The sequence below is a fragment of the Rhinatrema bivittatum genome, chromosome 2, assembly GCF_901001135.1.
Source record: "Rhinatrema bivittatum chromosome 2, aRhiBiv1.1, whole genome shotgun sequence".
Lineage (NCBI taxonomy): Eukaryota > Metazoa > Chordata > Amphibia > Gymnophiona > Rhinatrematidae > Rhinatrema > Rhinatrema bivittatum.
In genome coordinates, this window is record NC_042616.1 from 246128267 (window position 1) to 246144988 (window position 16722).

General features: G+C 44.7%; 1 protein-coding gene across 3 annotated transcripts in view; it reads right to left on the minus strand.

The window, feature by feature from the left end:
• Window positions 1–16722, minus strand: part of NOD1 (nucleotide binding oligomerization domain containing 1) — a 103372-nt gene that overhangs the window by 56930 nt on the left and 29720 nt on the right. For all 3 annotated transcript variants that reach the window (XR_003854563.1, XM_029589365.1, XM_029589366.1), the window contains 2 exons: window positions 2705–2879; window positions 35–1841 (listed from right to left, as the gene is read on the minus strand). Coding sequence is in view for 2 of the 3 variants with exons in the window: in XM_029589365.1 (XP_029445225.1) it covers window positions 35–1841; window positions 2705–2879 (1982 nt within the window). In the remaining variant the exon portion in view is untranslated. The remainder of the gene's footprint in view (window positions 1–34; window positions 1842–2704; window positions 2880–16722) is intronic.

Consider the following 16722-nt stretch of genomic DNA (forward strand, 5'->3'; position numbering starts at 1 on the left):
TGTACAATAAAGCACCTGAACGGAATTCACTCACCTGATCACTGTGAGCTTGCTAAAACAGGGCACAAGTTCCTTCACGCCATAGTCATTGATATTGTTGTTGTCTAGATCCAGGGCCAGCTGTTTCCGGAAATGAGAAATCACAAAGGACATGGCACTGCAGTCGGCAGAAAAGGCGTTGCAGAAAGTCAGCTTGATGTAATTAGCACAGAGGCTCTTCGCGGCGAGCCTCCCTACCTTCTCACTCCGGGTTTCGTAGATATTCCTCAGTATCCAAAGGAACTGGGGCTTGGCCTGAACCCATTTGTAAATACCATGCTTGCAGCGTGGGAGATTCCTGAAGTGAGATCTCATGCTATTTGAAAGATATTCTCCAAGCGCCTTCCTTTTTCTCTTGATAATATGAGGCACAACCAAAGGCTGTAGGACTCTCTGCTTTGGCTTTGACAGCAGACCACAGAGAAAGAGATTAATATACTGCAAATGCTCGCTGTTTTGGAAAGGGCTGCCACCCCTCTCCCGGTTCTGTCTGATGCATGGCAGAGGGAAGAGGCTGAAGTGGCTTATCTCGCCATCACCACACATGTTGAAATATTTAAGCAGTTCTTCGGTACAGATGTTCTCACAGATGATGAGAAAAAGGGCTGTGAAGAAAGACTGCAGCGTCACGTGGAAAAACTCGCACGTGGAATCCAGCATGGCACTTGTGCCGCATCCCTGGCCAGTCCTCAGAAACCCCAACTGCAAATCATTTTCTGAGACCCCCAGGGACGTAATCTCATCCTGATCAAACACAAACAAAGACTTCTCCATACCGTGATGTGCAACTCTCCCCAAAGACAGCAAGGTCTCTTTTCTGGACTTAAATGTCTCTGCTTGGCTCTTAGTGCTCCTCTTCACCAAGTTGGTCTTCACAGATCGGTTCAAGTAGACTTCCGTGATGAGTAAAAAGATGTCCGTTAACGAAACCGAGCAATCCGGAAGTTGCTGACTGTCATATATCAAGAGGAAATGTTCATAGGATTTAAATATAATCCAGCAAAACAAGGGGATGGAGCATAAACTACAGAGACTTGGGTTGGCTTCCAGGTGGTTCAACACTAATTTCTGAAACACCTGGTCTTTAAAAAACGTCCTAGTGTATGTTTGCAAGTTCTCAGGGGAGAATCCCTTAAGAAGCACTTTCTTTCTGATGACCTTTCGTGAGACTTCGGTCCCCGTCCTTGCTGTCAAGACCTTTTTTGACCCCTTAAGAAGCTTCCCACTGAGAAGGTGCATAAGCAAGCCCAGGGGGTGGGTAGAGTCAAACGGTGAGAAGACTTCTGGGATGCTGTTTTGATCAAAGTCAGAATGGATTTCATCAAAGCCATCAAATGTGAAAAGGACTGTGTGAGGGAAATGGAGGATGAAGTGGAACACCTCATCTGGGTCCTGATCTGGGAAGCAGTTGAAAGTGAAAAGGAGATCTTTCAAGCATATACTGTCATGCTTTTTGAAGCAGCTAAATGTCCTGCACCTGAAGCAAAAGAAAAATTTCACATCAAGAAAAGATTCTCTCTTGGCCCACATGTTTTGCATCTTTTGTAATAAAATGGATTTTCCAACTCCTGCATCACCAGAGACAAAGACCGCCTCTGCATCGTCGTTGATCACTCCGTTTTCATCAAACAAGGCTGTTAAACAGTTCACACCACCTAGGCTTTCACCGGCCTCGTTGACCAGTTCCATGAGCGTGTCAGTGTAAGTGTCCTGAAGTGACATCTCCTCCTTTTGGGCATAAGACATAATGAACTTTGAGTCTTTCCCCACCTCATGTCTGAGCTTCTGGGTATACTGACTAACTGACGGAAGCAAGAAAAAGACAAATCAGATGCATTGCGCTGAGCATAAACAGCACAAGAATCACAAAGGCAGTTAAGCAGGAATTTATCAAAGTTTTGTTCCAGTGCAAAAACCCACTCCAAATTACCACCGTTTTTCTCATTGAACACACTGAAATATTTTCATTGATAAGCGTGAAGCAGTTCTACACAGCATCAAAGCTCTGATAAATACTCGTCTTGGTACACTTACAATAGGCATCAAACACTAAATGTGCTTGAGAAGAGTCTTAGAACTCTGTACAAACCACAATATATTTCCCTATAAAAGACTATCTCAGAGAGAAACTTCATTTACTTATGTTTAACTGCACGGTGGGTGTAATAATTCACGTCACTAGAAGGGACAATGTTTTAAATATTAATTTTGTTTACAAGGTTCAGATCTGCTGGATAGAGAGAACATGTTTTGTCTAGTTTCCTTCCTGTTTACACCATGCCTGATATGTATCTGCATGGTAAACGGCAAGAGATAACAGGGAATTGGACTCAGACGGCAATAAAGGAGGGCCCTGACTTTTACAGTCTGAGAAACTGATAAGTATGAGGGTGTGACCTGTACAGAGCAGCACATACTGCCATGGCCTTGCTGGGCAGACTGGATGGACCGTTTCAGTCTTTCTCTGCCATCATTTCTGTGTTTCTATAACTACCTTCTCAAGCGTCCCAAATAACTCTGTGCCACAGTCCATGTAAAGCAGTATTATGAAACACTGTGCATTTTGGGATGGGCAGAAAGTGCTCCTGCGTTACAGCAGAGACATATTCTTAACTTGCATGCAAGGATATGTGGAGGTTCTTAGCGGAAAAACAGGTTCCCTTACCAGGATCTGTATTTACAACAGGTTTAACTTGAACAAACTCAGAAGGCCTGTAACCTATTTCATGCAACCAGGGTTGAAGATCATAATATGCATCAATAACTGTGTGGAGGATGTATATAAAATATTCAGAAACTTCTTCTCCTTTACACTGCACAAGATCCAGAATTTTACGAACCTGAATAAAAAAAAAAACGAATACACATCATCATCAAAAGAACAGTGTTATTGCTTCTACCTCAGATACAACAATCTAAGAATGAATGTTGAAAGAACTGGTTAGGAGGAGCCCTGGATGGGTTAGTGGTTGATAACAAGGAGCCCAATTTTCAGGAGGGCTCATGGCCCAATTTAAGATGTCAAGCAGGAGCCTAATTAAGTGCCTAAATGTAACTTTAGGTGCCTTAACTTCAGATGCCTAAAATTTGTATGATGCAACTGTACCTTGAGTATTTTGTGCAGTTCTGGTCACCACATCTTAAAATAGATATAGCAGAATTAGAAAAGGTTCAGAGATGGGCGACCAAAATGATAAAGGGGCTGGAGTGATTCCCCTAGGAGGGAAGGCTAAAGAGATTAGGACTCTTCAGCCTTGGGAAGAGACGGCTGAGGGGAGATATGACAGAGATCTATAAAATGAGTAAAGTGGAACAGATAAAGAGGAAACATTTTCCCTTTAAACAGTACTAGAACACTCCATGAAACTAATTAACAGCATATTTATAGTTCAAATCTCTTTATTAATTAAAATTTAAATGCAGTGTACAATAACAAAGGACATGCCTAGAAATGGTTTATCTGCTCACTTCCAGGCACGTAAAATATGCTCCATGTTATAAACAAACAAAATTCAGCCACATTACCAAAATCCCTCTCCCCAATCCCATTCCTATCCTGTCAAAGCAAACATAGTTGATCAGAAAAAAAATAATGTACATGGCATGTATCAAAAAAAATCCAGGGGAGTCAAAAGGTTTTCATGGAAGAACATTCAAAAAGAGACTGCGGGCTTTATGAGGCAATTTCTGTAAGTAAAGTTCCCATAGTTTCAGAAGCGACTCACGCTTGACAGTCACATCAATTCTTTCAACATGACATTCCATAGCACATAGATGGTGTTAAGCTATTCTCAAGTGAGTAAGTGTAGGAGCTTCTATCATTAACCACTGTTGGAAAATAACTTTCTTTGTTAACAATAGTGTCTGCTGCAACCATATTTTAATGTATGCATTTACACAAAAGTGAGATTTTGAATTTCATCAAACAGAAAAACTTTAGCTTCTAATGGGATCGCAGTCCCTGTCATCTCCTGAACATATCTCTGAACTGCACCCCAGAACGCCTGTATGTGAGGACAGAACCAAAATAAATGCCCCAAAGTACCTCTAGCTGTATGGCACATGTCAGATTGGGAAATGTTCATTGCCTATGCATGGGTGGCCGATATATGCGATCGCATAAAAAAAACAAAAAACCCAAAACATATTGAACTTCACAAAGTCCCACATTAGTGGTAAGCAAGCTAACTTTAGGAAAACCTTTTGCATAATTGCCACAAGAAAAATTGAACCCCAACTCCTGGTTCCACCCATGCACTATATATACCATCATACTCTATGGAGGGCTCTTTTTTCAATAAGTTCTTATAAAAATAAGAAATCTTATGCGCAAAGGGATCTTACAATCGAAAACCTCAGATAACTCCTCACGATTCTCACACACAAGGGGGCGGATTTTCAGAGCCCTGCTCGCCCAAATCCGGGCGGATTTAGGCGAGCAGGGCCCTGCGCGCCGGTGAGCCTATTTTACATAGGCCTACCGGCGCGCGCAGAGCCCCGGGACTCGCGTAAGTCCCGGGGTTCTCCGAGGGGGGCGTGTCGGGGGGCGGGCCCGGTCGTCGCGGCGTTTAGGGGGCGTGTCGGCAGCGTTTTGGGGGCGGGTACGGGGGCGTGGCTACGGCCCGGGGGCGTGGCTTCGCCCTCCGTACCCGCCCCCAGGTCGCGTCCCGGCGCGCAAGAGGCCCGCTGGCGCGCGGGGATTGCCTCCCTCCGGGAGGCGTAAATCCCCCGACAAAGGTAAAGGGGGGGCTTAGACAGGGCCGGGTGGGTGGGGAAGGTGAGGGGAGGGCAAAAGGAAGTTCCCTCCGAGGCCGCTCCGATTTTGGAGCGGCCTCGGAGGGAACGGGGGTAGGCTGCGTGGCTCGGCGCAATTCGCGCTATTTGAAAATCTACCCCAAGATCTTGAAAATGTAATGCATTATCTAATGTCTTATCTGAAGATAGATAATAGGCATTTTTTTGCCTAACTCGTAAGATCATTGACGTTGCTGAAAGGAAAGAATTTCAGCATCATCATTCAATAAGGGGTAGATTTTCAAATAGCGCAAATTGGCCTACTTTTGCTGGCGCATCAGGTGCAAGCAAAAGTAAGCTGGATTTTAGTAGATACGCGCGGCTCCGCTCATATCTGCTAAAAACCTGGATCGGCGCGCGCAAGGCTATTGATTTTGTATAGCCGGCGCGCGCCGAGCCGCGCAGCCTACCCCCATTCCCTCCGAGGCCGCTCCGAAATCGGAGCGGCCTCGGAGGGAACTTCCTTTTGCCCTCCCCTCACCTTCCCCTCCCTTCCCCTACCTAACCCACCCACCCGGCCCTGTCTAAGCCCCCCCCTTACCTTTGTCGGGGGATTTACGCCTCCCTCCGGGAGGCGTAAATCCCCGCGCGCCAGCGGGCCTCTTGCGCGCCGGGACGCGACCTGGGGGCGGGTACGGAGGGCGCGGCCACGCCCCCGGACCGCCCGGGCCGTAGCCACGCCCCCGTACCCGCCCCCAAAACGCTGCCGACACGCCCCCTAAACGCCGCGACGACCGGGCCTGCCCCCGACACGCCCCCCTCGGAGAACCCCGGGACTTACGCGAGTCCCGGGGCTCTGCGCGCGCCAGTAGGCCTATGTAAAATAGGCTCACCGGCTTGCAGGGCCCTGCTCGCCTAAATCCGCCTGGATTTGGGCGGATTTAGGCGAGCAGGGCTCTGAAAATCCGCCCCTAAATGTGCTAAAATTTGTATGCGTTTAGCACTCCAGTCCCAAAATACAATACGCTGGAACCCCGGGACAAAATCCCTATTTCTCTGATGGGTAAATAATGAGAAATTCTCTAATTGAGGCAACGTTTAGAACAAAACCACTTCCATTTCTTCCAAATGGAAAGTATTATAGCACTACATTGTGCTTGGATTGGAAAAAAAAACGCTCTGTTAGTGTGCAAATCCCATGGTGACACCAACTCACTCTCCATGTGTAAGGGAGTGTAAAAAGTGGAACTCATCAGCCAATCACAAGATGCCATAAATTGCAAGCTAGATTATATAAACGCAAACTGGAAAGATCCAATCCCCCTCTCTCTCTCTTTTCCTCAATTTAAGGCAATTCTAGGCTTTTTCCCCCTTCAAAGAAATTTGCTAATTGGTGTCTCTGAGCCTGATAGTTCCCGTTTTGTGAGACACATGGGCAGGATTTGAAAGATATAACCATTTAGGCAACAGTATCACCTGAAAAAGAGCAATTTGGCCAGATACAGATAAAGGATACTTCATCCAAGTTTGTAGTCTCTGCCTAGTATGGCCCAATAACAGCTGATAATTAACCTTTTTCAATTTAGTAGAATCCTTATGTAAACAAATTCCTAAATACTTAAAGGAATCACCACACCAGTGCATAGGGAAATCAGGTCCACATATACTTACTAATTTGTCTCGCATAGATATGGCCTCTGATTTATTTAAATTTAAAATTTCAGACCTGCCAAATTGCCATAATCTGAGAATTCTGCGAGAAGCTCTAGAAAAGAGGATCAATGGGATCACTGATATGAATTAAGAAGTCACCAGCAAAAGCAGTCAATTAAGACGACAAATCCTTTTGACAAGCTAATGGGATCCCAGTGATATTCACATTTTCTCTTATCTTTTGATGTAATGGTTCCAAAGAGAGACTAAAAAGGAGGGGTGATAGGGGGAAACTTTGCCTAGTACCACTGACTAAGGGAAACACCTCTGATCTAGCTCCATTTACCAAAACGGAGGCTGTAGGATTACTATATATATAGTTTCAATAACACATAAAAAATACCCCTCAATCCCCACTTTAAGCACTTCAAACATAAAATTCCAATTAACCTGATCAAAAGCTTTTTCTGCATCAAACTCAAAAGGAATTATGGTAGATGACTCCAAATAGCGGACGTGGAAAAGGTACAGAGATGAGTGACAAAAATGATAAAGGGGATGGAAAAGCTCCCTTATAGAGAAAGGCTAAACAGGTTATGGCTCACTTGGAAAAAGAGAAGACAAGAGGGGATACGACTGAGATTTGTAAAATCATGAATGGGGTGGACCGGGTAAATGGGGAACAGTTATTTACCCTTTCAAGCAATACTAGGATTGGGGGACATTCAATGAGACTAGCAACCAGCAAATTTACAGCAAATCGTAGGAAGTCTTTTTTCCCCCCACACTCAGCACACAACGAAGCTATGGGATCTGTTGCCAGAGGATGTGCTTAGGGCATCTAAAGTGGGCTTCGGAAGAGGGGTCGGTGGAGTTCCTGAAGGAAAAGCCCTTCACAGTTTTTAGCCAGGCCAGCTGGGGATCTGACGAGTACTTAGGGCCAGGGCTGGATTTAGGACCGCGGAGCCCATGTCAGCACCCCCTTGAAGCTGTGCCGGCACATGGTCCTAAAGCAAGCAGAAACGAGATCCTCTTTGGTCTGGACATTGCCCAGTCCTGCTCAGGACCCAGACTAACCACTGTCGGAAACAGGATGCTGGGCTCCTTGGTCTGACTCAGCCTGGCACTTCTTATCTTCTTATTTAACCTTTATACGTATTTTTTTTTTTTTTTAGAAGCATGCTGGCAATTTTCTTTACTCCCACTTTCAAAGTATTTCACAACAAACCGTTAAGGAGCCATAACCAAAGGACGGGTAAGCCTTCCCAATGAAGCATGGGACACAGAGGTGATAGAGGGAGAGGAGAACACTGATGAGGTGAGAGAGGAAAAGGAAGAGCAATTACTCACACCGCCCCCTCCCGCCTCCCCCAGAAACAAACTGGAGAGGCTGAGATTCACAGACTTTGGGCCAGTTTTAAGGGAAAGAAATTTCACAAAAGCCTGCAGACACTGAATTTTACATTTGCATCATGTGTAAGATGCACAAGAAAACCCACAATTTCTCTCTCTCAAAAAATGATACAGTGAGTCAATGATCTCTGTGCTGAAAAGGAGATGCTACGCTGAGAACCAAGAAGGAGGAGCCCCTCCAAACTGTAGGCTTTGCCTTTTTAGTCTATTTTATTTTATTTATTAAGGCTTTTATATACCGACTTTCTTGATACAAATCAAATCAACTCGGTTTACATCGAACTAAGCAGTAACTGTAACCAACCAATCAACATGATACAATTTAAAGGAGCATAAAGTTACTTTATAACAAGGATGCCTCAGCTGGGAGAAGGAAAAAAAGAGAGGGAGAACGAAGATACATTACTATATACAATGGAATATAGGAGGGAGGCAAAGGAGCCGACCTCCTGATGACTTGTGAGCATAATTAACGTTGGTTTATTTACATAAATGATGGGATAGTTTTAAATCAGGCTGTTGGGCTATTGACGGGGAAGGCTCGGCAGAACAGCCATGTCTTTAGTTTCTTTTTGAAAGTTAGTAGACAAGTTTCCTGCCTGAGGTCCGGAGGCATGGCGTTCCAGATGGTGGGACCTGTGATAGAGAATGTCCTGTCTCTGATATTTGAGTGTTGTACAGTTTTGATTGGAGGAATATGTAAGGATCCCTTGTAGGCATCCCTTAAGGGTCTGGCCGTCGAGTGCAATTTGAGAGGGTGTAAAAGATCAAGTGGGGTTTGATGGTGAATGTTTTTGTGGATAATTGTCAATGATTTATGGAGAATCCTGAAGTTCACTGGGAGCCAGTGAAGATCTTTTAGGATGGGGGAGAAATGCGCTCTCCGATTAGTATTCGTTAAAAGTCTTGCCGCAGCATTTTGGAGCAGCTGGAGGGGTCTTATAGTAGAAGCCGGGAGACCTTGCAGAATGGAATTGCAGTAGTCAATCTTGGAGAACAGAATGGCTTGAAGGACAGATCTGAAATCGTAATGGAATAGGAGCGGTTTGAGTTTTTTGAGTACTTGAAGCTTGTAGAAGCACTCTTTTGTTGTGAATTTTATAAATTGCTTTAAATTCAGGTGACTATCAATTATGACTCCAAGATCTCTGGCATGGGATATTTGTATGTCAGATTGCAGTTGGTGGTGTAAGGGATTACCTTCTGGGGTGATTAGCAATAGTTCTGTCTTTGAAGTGTTGAGCACCAGATTGAGGTTTGAAAGGTGATGGTTGATTGTTTGCAAATGAGAGTTCCATAATTTGAGTGTTGAGTCCAGTGACTTGGATATGGGGATTAAGATTTGTACATCGTCTGCATATATAAAGAACTTAAGTTTTAGATTTGAGAGTACATGGCAGAGAGGGAGTATGTAGATGTTAAACAGGGTGGGCGATAAGGAGGAGCCCTGGGGGACTCCGAATGGGGCGTTAGTGTGAGAGGATTCCTTGTTGTTGATTTTAACCTTATAGCCTCTATTGCTAAGGAAGGAGTCGAACCATCTGTGAGCTGATCCTGCAATACCTATATCTGATAGCCGGTTTAGAAGGGTATTATGGTTTACAGTATCGAAAGCTGCAGAGATGTCAAGAAGGGGTAGGAGGAATGATTGTCCTTTGTCAAAGTCGATGTATATTTGATCAAGGAGTGAGATGAGGAGGGTTTCGGTGTTGTGTTCTTTTCGGAACCCGTATTGTGACGGGTGTAGAATATTATTGTCTTCGGAACCCGTATTGTGACGGGTGTAGAATATTATTGTCTTCGGAACCCGTATTGTGACAGGTGTAGAATATTATTGTCTTCCAGGTAATTTGAAAGTTGCTTATTTATGATTTTCTCCATGATCTTGGCTATAAACGAGATCTTGGCTATAAACTATAGTCTAGTTTTCAGTGACAGATTTAGGTTTTTGCCATCTCTAGGTGCTGTCACCTCCCACTGCCAGAAGATCCAATAAGAGGAAGCAGAAGTTCTAAGGCACAGAGCCCCAGCTTCCTGCAGCTGCTCCAAAGTAGATTCTGTGGCAAGAATTAGAAAATTCTGACGCACAATGGCACTATCTTCTATATTATATTATGAATCATTTTCTAATCTTGCTTGAGAATCTGTATAATTTATCTTATTTTTATTGGGTGAGGAGAAAAGGATAAGTATCAGCATAGTGAGGAAATCTCAGGGATGGGGATGAGGAGAAGGAGAGGGTGAGGGTGAGGACCGGGAATGGCATGAGGAGAGAGAGAGAGATGGATAAAGGACTTGGGAGGGAGGAGATTAAAGGAGGTAGGATTTGCTGATCCCTTTTCTCTCTCACACACTTACACTGCTCCCCCATTTCCCTCACTCTTATACACAGATACATGCCCTCCAGACAATCCCCTTTAATCCCTCAGCCCCTCCTTACCTCCAATGATTCCCCCTCTCAGCCCCCCTTCCAACCTCCCCAAAATGATCCTCCTTTGCATCCTCAACAACTCCTTAGCCCCACCGCGGACCTTCCTCTCATCCCATCCCCCTGCCACAATCACCCCCCCTCCCCTCCCAACCCCAGCACACATCTCAAGTCACCGCTGATGATCTGGGCAGGCAGGAGGAGGAGAAAAATGGTGTTCTTTTCAGTTCCTCCATACCGATGTGCAACTACAAGAGGGACACACAGAACCACATTCTACCGGAAACCCACTCACCGACTCCTGTGTGGTTCAAAGTGGCTGTCAGGCCCCAGGCAGCAGAGGAGAAGGAAGTGGGCCCGAGGCACAAAGACTTAGGTGTTCAGCCTCCATGAGCCACTATTGGAGGAAAGGAGTGAGGCTTTGGATCCCCTCTCGACATATCAAGAGAGGGAGGTGGCAGCGCCAGCAGAGGCTCTGCTAGGTACTTAAAAGGACTCCAGGCTCGAGCCCTTATGGGCCTGCCCTAAGATTTTCATAAGTAAACTTAATAATCATGGTCAGGGCCAAAATAAGGGTATTAGGCACCTTAGGCAAAGGTGAGCCTTGCATCCTCCTCCGCCCCCCCCCCCCCCCCCGCCTGCCATCCCTTCCAATTAGCCTTCTGGCCCCTAGGTCACCCCACCCTGAATTCTGATAATTAAACTCAAAATTGATGATCACTTCATCACCCCCTCCCAGAACAATTCTGAAAAAAAAAAAAAAAGATGACAAGACATTGTTAGATTACAGGGTAAATACTGACAGACAGGTTCCCATCCTAAAAGTGCCTAAACGTAAGCATGGTTCAAAGGGATAGTATGCTCGTGCTTTCCCTCTGAGAACTAGTGCAAAGTCCGCAGAAAAAGGTAACCCCGTACACTGCACCAAAATGTATAGTTTTGGAAATTGCCTCCCTATACTTTACAACATTAAACTTTGTTTCGTGTGTGCCTATATATACATATACATGCGCGCGCACACACACACTACAAATGTGTTTCAGAAATGTTGCAGTGCCTAATGAAGGTGTCATCTGTGATTTTTAGGGTCAAACTTCAAAAAATTAAGAAAAACAAAAATGTAAAAGAAATGTATACTGCATTGGCTGAAAGCAATGTTTCCCCTTTCTGCTCATCACACAAAACATTTTGAATTCTTTTGTTACCTCAGTAACAGTGAGTGAAACTCCCTCCACTACCAGACACATTGTGAAGTAACACATAACTTTCATAAATGTCACTTGGAACTCATATAGCAAGCCTGCCATACCAAAACAGCACTAACTCCAGGAATTCAAAGCAGCAACAACTCTACATATGAAAAGGCAGCACTGCAAATATTACCCCAAGCCCTAGAACACCATTACTGTCCTTCACAGCAGGGAAAAAAAAAAAAAAAAGAGTAGCCTAATGGTTAAAGCAATAGGCTGAAAACCAGAGTTCAAATCCCATTTCCCCCATTGACATGCCTTGTAACCTTGGGCAAGCCCATTTATCTCCTGTTACCTCAGATACCATTTAGATTGTAAGTTTTTGGGACAGAGACTTATTGTGCCTAAATTCTAAAAATGCTGGGCAAAACATCCACATTTATCATTAACTCTATACCTCCTACTGGGAAAAGTGAACAAGGTAGTCTACAGACGCTACATATTAGCAGAATACCTCACATTGGTCACACATGCAGAACACAGGAAAACCTTCACCACGTACAGAATAGGTAACCATAAGTTATATAGAGCAGGGGGTTCACAACCTTTCTGGGACAGTGTACCCCTTTTCAGCATCCAAAATTTTCAAGGCCCCCCCTCTACCTCCTTCTCTTTCAGTTTTATCTGCAGTTAAGAACACAAGAACATGCCATACTGGGTCAGACCAAAAGGTCCATCAAGCCCAGCATCCTGTTTCCAACAGTGGCCAATCCAGGCCATAAGAACCTGGCAAGTACCCAAAAACTAAGTCTATTCCATGTTGCCGTTGCTAGTAATAGCGGTGGTTATTATCTAAGTCTACTTAATTAATAGCAGGTAATGGACTTCTCCTCCAAGAACTTATCCAATCCTTTTTTAAACTCAGCTACACAAACTGCACTAACCACATCTTCTGGCAACAAATGCCAGAGTTTCTCCGATTAGTTTTAAATGTGCCATATATAGAAAAGTGACTGATGTTATAACAGAGATAATTATATATATATACACACAACAGGCTCATTCATAATATATAAAACTTATTAAAAAATGCTTACTGGTATAAATGGAATACGCATAATTCTAAAGCACAGCAGTAAATGTGCAATAATTATGTAGTGAAACTCCAGGCAGCCACATAGCTGGATCTGGAGCAGCTGGGGGAGAATGAACTAGAGGAAGGGGAGAGAGAGAGAGAGAGAGAGACTGACCAGGATGGACTGGTGGGGAGAGAGAGAGAGAGAGACTGGCAAGAAGAGATATTGGTGGCAGGAAAGAGAGTGAAAGACTGGTAGGGATGGACTCATGGAAGGAGAGACAGATTGGTTGAAATGTTCTGAGAGAAAGAGAAACTTGGTGGAAATCATGGAGGGAGAGAGAAACTGGTGGGGATGATCTGGTGAAAGGAGACAGAGAGAGGAACTGGTAAAGGGGAAGAGAGAGAGATTGGTGGGGATGAACTGTGTAGGGGGGAAAGAGAGAGACTTGCAGAAAGGATTGGTGAAGGAAGAGAGGGAGGGGGCTCTGGTTGGGATGGACCATGAAGCAGAGACAGAGTGAGAGACTGGTGGGGAAGGAGGGATGTTTGAGACAGGTCCACATCACTAAAAGGGAGGAGTGAGGTTTGGTGCACATATCCCTCCTAACAATTCTCCCCCCCCCAACATGGTATATATATATATATATATTTTTTTTTTTTTTTAAAGAAAATTATATCTATGATAGAGAAACCTTCCAGTTCGATCTTGGCAGGGTTCCAATGCCTCTCTCCACACCTGTCTGTTACCAAATTCAATGCATGCAGAGAGAGGACACCTCCACCCCTCAAGCAAGAGGCACCACTACAAACATTTAGCACCATTGTTGCAATGTGGCATCCCTAGACAGAAGAACCTTTTAAATTACAGGGGTAACTTGCTGGTGTGGCGGTTTACCCTTAACTAATAAGCCCTCACACCATTGATGCAACTCCAGCATTGCTCTCAGATTCAATGGCAGGGAGGGAAAAAAAAAAAAGAGGAAAAGGGGAACTAGATTCAGACAGCAACCAACAAGGACATTTAATTTTACAGTCTGGGAAAACAAATAAGCATGGGGTAACTTGCTGATGTGGCACTTACTACCCTTAAACCAATAAGCCTGATACTTTTGATGCAACTCCAGCATTGCTCTCTGCTTCAACGGCAAAAGGTAACGGGGAATTGGACTCAGATGGCAACCAACATGGGTCCTGACTTTTACGGTCTGGGAAGCTGATAAGAATGGGGGTGACCTGTATGGAGCGGCAGATGCTGCCATGGGCTTGCTGGGCAGACTGGATGGACTGTTTGGTCCTTTTCTGCCGTCATTTCTATGTTTCTAACAAATAAACCCCTGGCCAGCTTCAGTCATCTAAGAAAACTGCCACCAAAATTATTCAAGTGCATTAATCAATAAAACTTATTCTATATAGGAGTGGAATATAAAACCTGCACTTCAAGTTCCACAGTACTCTGCATTCATAGAAACTCCTCCAACAAAGGGTGCAGAGCAGAACAAAGGAACTTCCACTTACCATTCACTATAAAAAAAAAAAAAAGAAGTCAAATTCTGGCATCACTTCATTAACAGCAAAAGAAACTCCTACCACTACCAGGAACATTGTATAATACAAAATCCTGGTCCTGGTCCCTATAGGAAGCCTGCCATACCATAACACCCTAACTGCCAGACTCAAGCAGTAACAATCCTACCTATGCAAAAGCAATACTGCAAATATTACAGCACGCCCTAAAACACCAATATGCCTCCTGTTAGGAAAAAGGAACAGCTGCTGTAGTTAACTATACAGAAACCACGTTAGCAGAATACCTCACCTAAGTCACACATGCAAAACACAGACAGACCCTTGCCAAATACAAAATAAAGAGAGCATAAAATATAAATACAAACACGCAGACAAAAATTGAACTGAAAACCACAGTACAATAATGGAAAAACAAAAACATTGTGTTCCTTAAACAAACAATACAATCAAACAAAATATTAATAGTAAAACCACACTAATAAAAATATTTCAAAATAACTGATATAACATCCAATAATTAAAATGAAAAATTATTTTAAAAATTTCCCAGACACCAATAACAAATTTCAAAACATCAGACATCAATAGCCAACAACTACAACTAAAAAGGATTTAAAAATTCCCCACTCGCCATACCTGGGAACTTTTGATTTCCAGTTGCCCTGAGATTGTTGTGCATTAGGAGGGGGGGCACAAGCATTCACTCTCACTCACACCCCCACACATTCATTCTCACTCATACACACATGGTCGCTCTCACACACGTGCGCTCTCTCAGACACACAGACCCTCACACCCTTACTTTCACCCGGGCCTCTTCCTCTATTTCCTGAAGCCTGTGAGTGTGTGCGTGTGGGGGGTGTCCCATGGCCCCCTCCCTCATGCTGCCAGCAGGTTGGGATGCGGTGGTGGCTGCCCCATGGCATTTTTGTCTTTAGCTGCCGGTGGGATGGGTGCGGGAGCAGCCTATGGGCCTCTTTCCATCTTCAGCCGCTGGCAGGACAGGCGTGCCGGTGACCTGTTGAGCCTTTTATCTTCAGCTGCTGGGGAATGGGTGCACCAGTGGCTTGTCGGGCCATCTTCAATCGCTGCTGTTGGGATATGTGCGCCGGTGGACCTGCTGCTTCTATCAGTCATCTCTGGCTTGTATACGCCGGCAGCCTATCGGGCCTCTTCTTTCAGGGAGGATAGAAGAGGTAGCAGATCCATTTCACTTCCCGCGGAGTCCCTGTTATGGTGTGGAAAAACCCCTAGGGGTCTGCAGGCCACAGGTTGGGGACCACTGATACAGAGAAATATGCAGACAAGACCTGAACTTTTATCCACTCCAGCCTCACCCCATCTGTTTTCTGCAAGACATCAGAGAAGGTGAAACAGGAGTGGCATGGCTCTTCAGCAACAACCGAGCCTCCAAAAGGGGCATCAGTGCAAATATCGAAACTGTTAAGAGGTGCAGATTGGGTGAAAAAAAACCAGAACAAGTTAGACTGCTACAGATCCTTATGCAGAATTTCACCTTCATACATTGTTTCTCAACCTTTTTGATGCCAGGGACCAGTTGGTTGACCACCTAAACTGATGTGGACTGGATAGCAGGTAGAGTCAGAGACTCCAGAAGAGTGGGGGGTGGGGGAAGGGGGAGAGGAGTTCCTTCGTATGGTGGGTCCCCTCCATGGCTAAAGTGCAACAGGGAGGAGAACATGCACACTCTTCTCCCCCCCCCCCCCCCCCCCCCGCTTCAGGAGTCTCCCCATTCTTAACTAAGCCACCCCCTAATGTTTTAATTACAAGAATTATGACAAAGAAGCTGTGCTTCATGCACCCAGAGCAGGGATAACAATTAGTTCTCCGCATGCCAGGGGATAGTGCATACAGGGCTAAAAATACATTGGGCCAGAGAAAGTCGGATGCTTCCTGCAGCCTTTGAGCTGCACAGCCAGCAACCTGTTAGGATTTTGTTTATTTACAGAGCTGGAGTAGGGTACAGTCTCAGCTGCACCCAGTCATCATCGTTGGTTTGCTGACCCGATCAGCTGTTCAGTGCAAGTGCGAGTGACTGCAAGGAGAAGGGCTGGCAGTCTGTCCCTGCACCTGGGAGCAGGAGTGTACAGCGCTGTGGGGCCTGGAGTGAAGCTGCTATCAGGGCACTTGGACCTGGTAGTTTATCTATTGCCCTAATGTCTCAGTACCTGGGTGACTGCAGCACAGGTCTCCATCCTCCTGCAATAAAACTGCCACTCTGCGGACCAGTGGCTGAAAAGCAATGCCTTAGCAGAATATCTCACCCTGATCATGCATGCAAAACAAAGATCCCCAGTAAATACAGAAAACATGGCCACAAACTAGAAAAAGAAATATGCACACAAAAACTGAAATGAAAATGTAACGGAGAAACAGAAACAAATACAATTCTTCCTGTATTGTGCAAACTACAAAAAGAGGCACATTTTCCTATGCAAACAAACAAACAAACAAACAAAAAAATCAAAGACTTCCAAGAACAGAATGAACAGGAAAATCTCTTTGTAATCCTGGAGGAAAGAGCAGAAACAGCAGCTTATAGCAGCAAAATATGTATCCTGCCTCCAGGCCAGAAACTTAAATCGAATCAGGGACAATAGAGACCAGCAGCAAAACCTAGGAATTGTCCTCGTCATTTC